The sequence below is a fragment of the Tasmannia lanceolata genome, unplaced genomic scaffold (genome assembly GCF_043159265.1).
Source record: "Tasmannia lanceolata isolate RefF3 unplaced genomic scaffold, GAP_Taslan_0.1 ptg000002l, whole genome shotgun sequence".
NCBI classification, from domain to species: domain Eukaryota; kingdom Viridiplantae; phylum Streptophyta; class Magnoliopsida; order Canellales; family Winteraceae; genus Tasmannia; species Tasmannia lanceolata.
This window is the reverse complement of record NW_027518679.1, coordinates 51,839,086-51,849,794: the sequence shown is the minus strand read 5'-3', so window position 1 is coordinate 51,849,794 and position 10,709 is coordinate 51,839,086. Positions and strand designations below refer to the sequence as shown.

General features: G+C 40.2%; 1 protein-coding gene across 1 annotated transcript; it reads left to right on the top strand.

Moving 5' to 3' along the window:
* The first annotated feature begins 5,851 nt into the window (after positions 1 to 5,851).
* On the top strand, positions 5,852 to 8,635 carry LOC143877876 (polyubiquitin-like). Its single transcript, XM_077380175.1, has 2 exons — positions 5,852 to 5,932; positions 7,355 to 8,635. Exon 2 carries the CDS (start codon positions 7,355 to 7,357, stop codon positions 8,276 to 8,278), a length of 924 nt encoding a protein of 307 aa, XP_077236290.1. The 5' UTR covers positions 5,852 to 5,932; the 3' UTR covers positions 8,279 to 8,635.
* The last annotated feature ends 2,074 nt before the right edge of the window (positions 8,636 to 10,709 follow it).

The window sequence follows — 10,709 nt, the reverse complement described above, 5'->3', positions numbered from 1 at the left end:
TTAGGGTTGAGGTGTGGGGCAACCTGGCCCTTAATAAAACCCAAACTTTTTTAGGGGTTTGTTTCCAAAACTGGGCTATTTAACCTAGTTTCAAGTTTCAACTATTTAAACCTTCGCATTTAACTTAGCTTAAAATGAAACAGGGACCACTTTAAGGTTATTCGTTAAGTTTTTAAGGCAATGAAAAGTGTCCAAGGGGGTGAATTTATCCTCAAGCAGTGAACCATTCTCACGAAAACCGTTTAGGGGGATTTTGGAAAATGGGGGATATCATTTACCTTCCTAAATAGCCACGATTCTCTTTTTTAGGAGTTTGTTTCCAAAACTGGGGCTTCTCTCCATCTCCATCTCCATCTCTCTAGATCTCCAAAGGCCCAAAGGTATGCTCTTTCTCTCAATATCATTGCTATATGTCACCTGGACGTTTAGATTTTTATGTTTGTTGAACTGTTGGCACTCTGTGAAATGACAAATGCGCCCCTTTTCATCACTCAATGTATCAATGACTGTAAAAGGCTGATGTATTTCACGTTAGAAGGATTGAACGGATTTGATTGCCACGTACACTGCAGTTGGGTGTCCCATGTGATGAAAAGGGGCGCATTTATCATTTCCCTTTCCTATTAATTGACTATCGTCAGGGATAATAAATGGTAGCCACCATTTTTCCATATTTTTTAATTGTTTTTTAACTTTTTTCCATTGTCTCATTACTATTTGTATGGTGTGTCCTCATGTTGGGGTTTTCCAGAGGTTGTCGTGCCAGACATGGGGGCACTTGGCACTTGTGCCAACTGCCTAGGTAACCCCAAGATATAGAAGTCCTCTGATGTGAAATCTATGTGACCGCAACATTACAAATGTGTAGGTTGTTAGAGAAATAATTATGTATCTGTTGGAAAGAAAAAGCAGTAACCAGTTTGCTTCAAGGCGCGAAATCGCTTTCCTTAAGACAGATTTCGCCCCCACTAGAAGTGTGCAAAGGGGATCCGCGAACTGCCTCCAAGATACAATGAAGCCAGTAGGAATGTCCTACTAATTTGACGACGCTATGCACAAGCGGAGTCAAATCCGAAATGCCCTTAGAATCTTACAAGCCTGAGAGAATCAGTCTAATTTCTGTTACTGCAGTATAACAGTAATTAGATAAACAATAAGAAAATAGTTTAGTAAAACGAATTTTGGTGGGAGCAAGAAAGAGAGTATAATGCACTAGAAGTCTTAAGAATTTATCCAGAAATGGGTAAATTCGATTGTACTTTGAAATGGTTGGGTTCTGCAACTTTTATAGAGCCTCTGGTGTCTTTTCAGTGTGAAAAGCACCCCTGTATAGAGTCTTTCCAGATCGGTTTGAATTCTGGCCGTTAGATCGCGCCCATACGCGATTCAACGAACCAGATCAATCCTAGAGAGTCTGTTGGGATATTTAAATTCCCGTCCTCCCATCTAACCGTTAGATGATCCATCTATGGTACAGATCGCACCCCTTAGATCCTTGACCGTTGGGAAGGGACACAACCCAATGGATCGCACCCACTGACCGTTGGAGCACTGGGCCCGCTGGGCCGACCGTTGTGCTCGAATCAAAGCCCAACCCAATCGAACTATTCGACACTGGGCTTGGGCTTGATGGGCCTTTGAACTATTCGGCCCACCCACTAGACCGATCCACAATCGTCTAGATCCAACGGTCCAGATCAGATCTGGAAAAATTAAAGGCTCCAATCGCTCCTCGCTACGATGCGGCGTGCGAAGTGCAAAGTGCGCCTAAAAAAGCGCCAATAAAGCGCCACTATGCGCCCTATAGCCCATTGCCCACGCCGCACGTGCGTGTGCGCGTGCGCGTGCTCGAACGGTGCGTTGCACTGTCCCGCGGGTCCAACCATGGGTTCAACCCAATGTGCAATCAAACAAGTAATAGAAAAGTGTAGTGCTTTATAAGCCCTTCTCTTTCTTTTCTCTCATCCGATTTGGGACTATCTTTTCAACTACATTACACTATTCTCTTTCTCTTGCAAAAAGCAACTATTTCCAAAGAAAAGTTTTTCTTTTTCCAAAACACACTTAAAGAAAATATTTTCCAAAAATTGTTTTGACAAAAAACACTTGATTTTGAAAAATCTTTAACAATCCCCCACCATTTTCAAAATAAAAAAAGATTTTCTCATCAGGCTTGGAATTTTTATGCATAAATAAAGGTATCTTTCGATTTGAACCTTTACTTAGTGAAAACACATCAAAGTTAACCAGAATTGCATAGTAGACATGTCTTTGAACTAGCGATTCTATTTGGTTAACCGGACACATCTCACACATAAGAATTTATCTCTTTAGGCAATTTCTAAAAAATCGACACATGAATTGGCCTTGTGTCTATATCTTGGTTTCATGAGTGCTCTAGAAACTAGCCAGGTCTCATAGGAAGCGGCACCACTCCCACACTCACATAGGTAGACTTATCAAGAGTGCCCCTGTAACTATAACACTCCAACACTTTGTTATAAGTCTATTAAGAGCTCAAATGCTCAGCCTTTCCCTTTTATACATTACAGGTACCAAGCACTTTACCTTGGGATGGAAATATAATATATATTATAGTGCTTGCAATCACTCCATATGATGTACTTTGACTCATTGAACTCAAGACTTGATATTTATTCAAGTGTTGAGTCGAGGTTCCATCATTGGTGACTATTTGGTAATGGCTTTAACCACATCCCTAATGATGTTTTACACACCATATCTCTCGCAAGAGCTTTAGTAAATGGATCAGCCAAATTTTGGCTTGATCTCACAAAATCAATAGTTACTACTCCATTAGTAAGTAACTCTCTCACAGTACTGTGTCTAAGTCCTATATGCCTGGACTTACCATTATAAACATGATTATATGCCCTTAATAGTGTGGCCTGACTATCACAGTGGACATAAATCGATGGCATAGGATTAGGCCATAACGGAATTTCCAATAACAAATTCCGAAGCCATTCCGCCTCTTTACAACATGCTGCCAGAGCTATAAACTCTGCTTCCATAGTGGATGTTGAAATGCATGTTTGTTTCTTAGAGGCCCAGGAGACTGCTCCCCCACCAAGGGTGAAAATCCACCCACTGGTTGATGTATGATCTATACGCTCAGTTATCCAACTAGCGTCAGTATATCCTTCTATTACAGTTGGATACCCACCATAACATAAACCATAGTCTATAGTTTTCTTTAAATATTTTAATACTCTATAGACTGCATTCCAATGAGAGAAATTTGGATTACTGGTAAACCTACTAAGCTTACCCACAGCAAATGCTATGTCTGGCCTAGTACAGGTCATAGCATACATAAGGCTACCAATCACACTAGCATACCCTAGTTGAGAAATAGTCCTTCCAGAATTAAGATATAACTTCCCACTAGGATCAAAAGGAGTTGAAGCAGGTGAACAATCAAAATGATTAAACTTTTTAAGAACTTTTTCAATATAATGTGACTGGGTTAGAATCAAACTACTGTTATGTCTTATGATTCTTATACCCAAGATCACATCTGCTTCACCCATATCTTTCATATCAAAGTTTTGAGATAAAAATAATTTAGTACTTTGAATACATTCAAAATCTGTACTAAATATTAACATATCATCAACATATAAACATATAATAACACCACTACCACCTTTAAAGTTACTATATACACATTTATCTGACTCATGAATTCTATAACCATTAGAGACTAACACCTTATCAAATCTTTCATGCCATTGCTTAGGAGCTTGCTTTAGGCCATATAAAGATTTGACTAATTTACAGACTTTATGCTCTTGACCAGGTAAAATGAAACCTTCAGGTTGTTCCATATACACTTCTTCATCAAGTTCACCATTTAAGAATGCTGTTTTAACATCCATTTGGTGAATGTGAAGTTTGTATATGGAAGCAAGAGCAATCAAGACTCTAATGGTAGAAATCCTAGCAACAGACTCTCTAGGATTGATCTGGTTCGTTGAATCGCGTATGGGCGCGATCTAACGGCCAGAATTCAAACCGATCTGAAAAGACTCTATACAGGGGTGCTTTTCACACTGAAAAGACACCAGAGGCTCTATAAAAGTTGCAGAACCCAACCATTTCAAAGTACAATCGAATTTACCCATTTCTGGATAAATTCTTAAGACTTCTAGTGCATTATACTCTCTTTCTTGCTCCCACCAAAATTCGTTTTACTAAACTATTTTCTTATTGTTTATCTAATTACTGTTATACTGCAGTAACAGAAATTAGACTGATTCTCTCAGGCTTGTAAGATTCTAAGGGCATTTCGGATTTGACTCCGCTTGTGCATAGCGTCGTCAAATTAGTAGGACATTCCTACTGGCTTCATTGTATCTTGGAGGCAGTTCGCGGATCCCCTTTGCACACTTCTAGTGGGGGCGAAATCTGTCTTAAGGAAAGCGATTTCGCGCCTTGAAGCAAACTGGTTACTGCTTTTTCTTTCCAACAGATACAGAATTATTTCTCTAACAATCTTAAGTCTAAGAAGTAGGAATCTTTCTCATAGGTGCAGCTCCAGCGCTAAAATCGTGATTCGGTGCTCCTTAGGAAGGAAGCCGCTCCCATGGCGCTCCTGACTGTTGGGTTTTTCGCCGAAGAAAACCCACAAAAAATTGCGAAGCATATATATGTGCGGATTAAATAATCAAACAACCAAGAGAGCAATCACACAAAAGAACATGGAGATTTACGTGGAAAACCCTCCAACGAGGAGGGGAAAATCACAGGGCGAATCCGACGAAATATCCACTAATCAAATAAGTAATACAACGTCTCTTTCTCAAGTGTTTCACCAAAAACTTGAGACCATACAAGAAATAAGAGTTGTAAAAGGTTACCTCGTTGCGAAAAACAAAACCCACTTTCTCACCAAAAATACCAACTTCGATCTTCAAGTCGAAGAAGCCCAAATCCTCGTGAAGTCTCCGTGCAACGAGAGAATTCATGTCTAGCTACTGTGTCCGTCCAATCCTGTCCATTCTCAGATCCGTCAGAGCATCGGGCCCATCAACTAACAAAAGAGAGTTCCACAGGGCACCACCAAATCCCGCATACTTCCTTGGCCTCAGTATCAGCCTTACAGGTTTACAGCATCACGGTATCATACAAAAAGTGGTCTAACTTCCATGGCATTAGTATCGGCCTTACAGGTTTTGTGAGCTGAGATTAAAAAAAGGGCAGCCCAGTACATGAGGCTCCCGCCATTGCGGGGTCTGGGGAGGGCTAGATGTACGCAGCCCCTTACGCTTCTTTGCAGAAAGGTTGCTTCCATGACTCGAACCCGTCACCACTAGGTAACAATGGAGAAACAATGGAGAAACCTTACCGTTGCGCGAAGTATGTTTTGTGAGCTGATATTAGAAGACAAAATTGGTTTTGGACTCAAATTTATGTTAAATTTTGAGTCAGGTAATTGGCTTTGGACAAACAATCGGTTGGCATAATCTCAGACGAACAGTGCCTTGTCAATTGTCATGTAAATTAGGCAGAGGTGAGGAGGCCTTTTTAGTTGTATTTAGAGGAGTGTAGAAGTGTCTCTCTCCATTTATTCTAGAAGCTTCCAGAATATGGCACATTGGGAATGTGAAATTTATCTTGGATATTTTGGTCATGTAGAAATTTCTGTTGGGCGAATCATAGTAAGAGGCTATAGTTGGAAAAAGGATATTTCCGTAAATCTCTGATTATAAAGGTCTCTTTAGTTATTGAAGGCTGTTACGTCGATCCAGCTATCGTTCGACACGTGTAAGTGTCTTATTGGTAAATTATTCCCCCATTTCTCCTCTCCTATCTATAAATACCCGAACCCCTTCATCCCAAAGGCATAATTTTTTCCTCGCCTTCTTCATTATATTGTGTTGTTTCTCTTTGCTTTCGATCCTTCAAGGTTTGTATTACCTTCGTCTTTGATTATTTGTTCAGATCTGTTTTCTCTGTTTTACAATCTCCTGTTTAGATCTGTTTTATTTTTTTATTTTTTTTTATAAGTTTCTTGGGCTTAGGGTTTGCTTCTGTTTCTGATTTTATGGATTCATGTGTTTACGACATAGATATTTAATCTTTTTTAGATTTCATGTTATTAGAGTTTGTCTGTTAGTGATTTTTTCTGTTATTTCTCATGAATTTTAGGAAAATTCATGTTTTTCCTTTGATCTCATACATGATGCGTTTGTTGGTGCTTTTCCCTTATTTCTCTTTTTTTTTTCTGAAGTTTTTACGGTTTTCTGGTCGGTGAGATTAATTTATAGTTTCTATTCTCTGACTTGGAATTGTTCTGATGTTAATGAACTAGGGTTTGTCCGTTGATCTCATACATGATGAGTTTATTGGTGATTTTTTAAGTTATTTCTCATGACTATTCAGAATATTTTAGGGTTTACTGGTTGCTGAGATTAATCTATAGTTTCTAATCTTTGATGTTGAATTTTATAATGTTTGTTGTTTTCTGAAAATTTATACTTGGGTTTTAAGAAGATCGATCTTTTCCTTTTACAAATTGGATCGCTACATGGTTATTGCTCTCAGATACTTTTGTGGGTTGCGAGTTTTCACCATCTGGTTTTTTTGGGTTTTGCAAGGAGGTTCTGGCCTCTTTCGTGCTGGTATTGTAATAAGATTCTTGTTATATTCCAAAGAGGCTGTCTCACCTCGCCTTGAAATCAGCCTTTCAATTTCTTGTGAAGTGCTGAGATTATAAGGCATGTATTTGAGTGAGGTTAATTGATTAATCTCAGCTATTCACAAGAACTTGAAAGGATGATTAGTCGTAAAGGACATGAAGCGTGCTCCTACTCCAAATATTCCTTTTTTGAGCTAATTTCTGTTAAGAAGTTGAGTTTTTCATCAATTGATTTTTCCTCTGTCCACGGGGTTCGATTATTTATAGTTATCACTTTGGTGGTCTCTCTCTCTCTCTCTCTCTCTCTCTCTCTCGTGTGTGTGTGTGTTGGGAAGCTTCCCAGATCTAAGTATCAGGGTTGTTTTCTGTTCTTTTGTGCTGACGGTGATGCCTGTGGTTGGTTCTGATTTAGTTTGGGTGACTGTCTCAGAAACCATCTTGATTGTTTGTGTTGCAAAAATAATTTTTCTGTTTAAGATTTTTTTATTCTGGGGGGTTAAAAACTTGACAATTTGTAGTTCGTGAACATATGTGGATATAGTATTATTGCTTAGTCTCAGAGAAAATATATAGTTGTTTTATTGTTCACTTTGGTAGTTGATTCCGTTGTTACATGCCACAACATGGTTAATAATTATCTCTGAAATATTCCTGATTCTGTCTCTGTCCTTTTTTTCTTTGTTACTTCAGATGCAGATCTTCGTTAAGACTCTCACTGGCAAGACCATCACCCTTGAGGTTGAAAGCTCTGACACCATTGACAATGTTAAGGCCAAAATCCAGGACAAGGAAGGCATCCCTCCAGACCAGCAACGGCTCATCTTTGCTGGCAAACAACTTGAGGATGGCCGTACCTTGGCCGATTATAACATCCAGAAAGAATCCACCCTCCATTTGGTTCTCCGACTGAGGGGAGGAATGCAGATCTTTGTTAAGACTCTCACAGGCAAGACCATCACCCTTGAAGTTGAGAGCTCCGACACCATTGACAATGTTAAGGCCAAGATCCAAGATAAGGAAGGTATCCCACCTGACCAGCAGAGGCTCATCTTTGCTGGCAAACAACTCGAGGATGGCCGTACCTTGGCCGATTACAACATTCAGAAAGAGTCAACCCTTCATCTGGTTCTCCGATTGAGGGGAGGCATGCAAATATTTGTTAAGACCCTTACCGGAAAAACCATTACTCTTGAGGTTGAGAGCTCTGATACCATTGATAATGTGAAGGCTAAGATACAGGACAAAGAGGGCATTCCACCTGACCAGCAGAGGCTCATCTTCGCTGGAAAACAGCTTGAGGATGGCCGCACTTTGGCTGATTATAACATCCAGAAGGAGTCGACCCTCCACTTGGTTCTTCGTCTACGTGGTGGGATGCAGATCTTTGTGAAGACCCTTACTGGGAAGACGATTACTCTGGAAGTTGAGAGCTCAGATACGATTGACAATGTGAAGGCTAAGATCCAGGATAAGGAGGGTATTCCACCGGATCAGCAGAGGCTCATCTTCGCTGGGAAACAGCTTGAGGATGGCCGTACGCTTGCGGATTACAATATACAGAAGGAATCTACCCTTCACCTCGTCCTCCGTCTCCGTGGTGGTGATGAGCAGTGATGCCTTGTTTCAGTTTTTAGTTTTTTGGGTCTGAAGTGGCTGTCTGTCTGTCAACAAGTTGAACATGGAGTCAAATAAGTGCATCTTGGCATGGAACTCCCATAGGTGGGGTCTGGTGAACATTTAGTTTGTTGTTTTAGTGTTTCTTTTTGGGCTGGTTTACTGTTTAGACTGTTCTTGGTTGTGAGGATGATGTTTTCTTTGTGGAATCTTGTTGGTTGTGATATTATTGTAGATTGCTATATACCATCTCAAAAAATCTGCTTCATATATGTTACTAGGCGATATTGCCGGTTGTCAAGAGACTCCACCCTCCACCGGCCGATCATTATGATGAATGATATTTTTTTTCTCGGAGCTGATTGCTTCAAGCCTTTTGTTGAATGATTTACTTCCTCTATTCAGATTTCAGCTTATTGCTTCACGCTGATCAGGAAGACCAAACTATGGATCTAAGCAGCAAGTGGTAAGTTGTGAGGAAGGGAAGGGCTGATGTTAGTTGGGTCTTTGGTTTGAACCAGTGGGAGAAAACTAGGGGTGTTTAAGTAATATCTTCTGGTTAATTGCCAAGGTAGCCCTGTAGAGAGAAAAGCTTCATGTATCAGGATAAAATATGAGTGATGTATAAAGAAAAAAGGACAGTGTGATACATCATGATAAAGTACCTAAGTAGGCTAAATAAAATAAAATAAAATATTAGAGTTCTCCTATGAAGGTAAGGAGCTAAAAATGAGAGAGAGAGAGAGAGAGAGGCTTCTGTGACTGCTTGCAAGGCCAGATGAGGATGGTAAGTGTGGCCGAGATCCAAATGAGGATGCTAAGTGTGGCCGAGATCCGATAAGAAACGAGGCCTATAGGAAAGTACAAGTGGAGGGACCCACAGGAGAGCCCTTTACTGTCTCTTTATTCTATATATCGGTCACCTATGATTGAGAATCATATAGGGGGTTATATCGGAAGTCTTAACCGGCACTCAAAGTATTGATATTTCCTTGGCCCCAAGCAAAGAAAACTTGGCTTCTAATGGACAAGTCGCATCTACATACTTCAATCCTAAACTTTTCTTTTTCGGTAACTGTTTGGCTTTCAGGATTATCACATCGAATGGAAGTAGTTAAGATCACATTTAGCAACAATGACTTTCTTCGATGGATAATTAGCTTACCCAACGGTGAGGGAGGACGGAGAGGAGGAACCGAGGAAGTAAAGTGCGAGGGAGGTGGAACCGTGGAAGTGAACTGCGAGGGATTGCGTGAAGAAAGGGTGAGAAAAGGCTAAAAACAATGGGAAAAAGGCTACTGATATTGGTATTATTAGGGATGCAACAGGGTCGGGTTTTTTCAAAACCCTAGCCCAATCCTGGATCCCATTATCTCGGCCCTGACCCGCCCTGACCCTAGTCAGGGCCGAAAAACCTCAACCCATTGCCCGCCCTACAGGGCTCAGTGCTGGCCCCGGCCCGCCCTGATTGGGCAGGGCTGGCCCTAATTGACCCTAGTGCAAAAAATAAAGCAACCACTTATCATATAGACAAAATGATCAATAAACAGAGAAAAGGGAACAAAATAAGACAATATGAATTCAACAACATGACGGGCAACAGAGACAATTAATAATAATAATCTAAAGAAACATCAATCTAAGATAATAGAAAACATTAGCAAAAGTAATATGCATAGATGGTTCAATTCTATAATATAAAACTTAGGGTCGGGCCGGGTTAGGGTACCCGAGGCATTAACTCAGAACCCGACCCGACCTCTAAAAAAATGAACCTTGACCCTGTTCGGGCTCAGGGCGGGTCAAGGCTGACAGGGCCAAACTTGCACCCCTAGGTATTACGAAGTTTTTTTGGGAACTGTAATAATCTTTGACATCTGTTTAAAAAATGAAAAGACAAGCTGAGTTTGTGCAATTATTATGACTTGTGCCAACATCAGTAGCCAAAAAAACAAAATACAATTTATTTCATCTCTGTTTTTTAGCCGCTTCTAACCCTCTCCTCACACATGTCCTCTCAGGCCTCTCCTGAGTCTCCTCGCACCTTATTGCCCCCACATCACTTGACTAAGTATTATGCCATGAAAAAAAATTTATGGTTGCCAAACATGCCCTTAAGTTTGAGAGAGTATCAAGGAAACAAAGCCTCTCGAAGTGGTGAGAAGGGGCTAAAAATCAGGAAGCAAAAATCTCTACTCAAAATCTGATGTTTCTTTTTTTTTTTTTTTTTTTTGCCGATTCTCATCACATGAGGCAATAGTTTCCGATTTAATGTTTCCTGATTTTTAGACACGTCACTCTCATCTCCATTTTGAATTTCCTGATTTCTCAAATGCACCCCAAAAGCAAATAGAGAAAGGGTAAAATAAAAGATTAGAGTGCCATTATCGAAACAACGTAGTGTGGATATTAAATAGTAGGCTTTTTCGTC

Bases quoted from the DNA above. Each gene is read 5' to 3' on its own strand.
- LOC143877876 (XM_077380175.1), top strand. From the start codon at position 7,355: ATGCAGATCTTCGTTAAGACTCTCACTGGCAAGACCATCACCCTTGAG.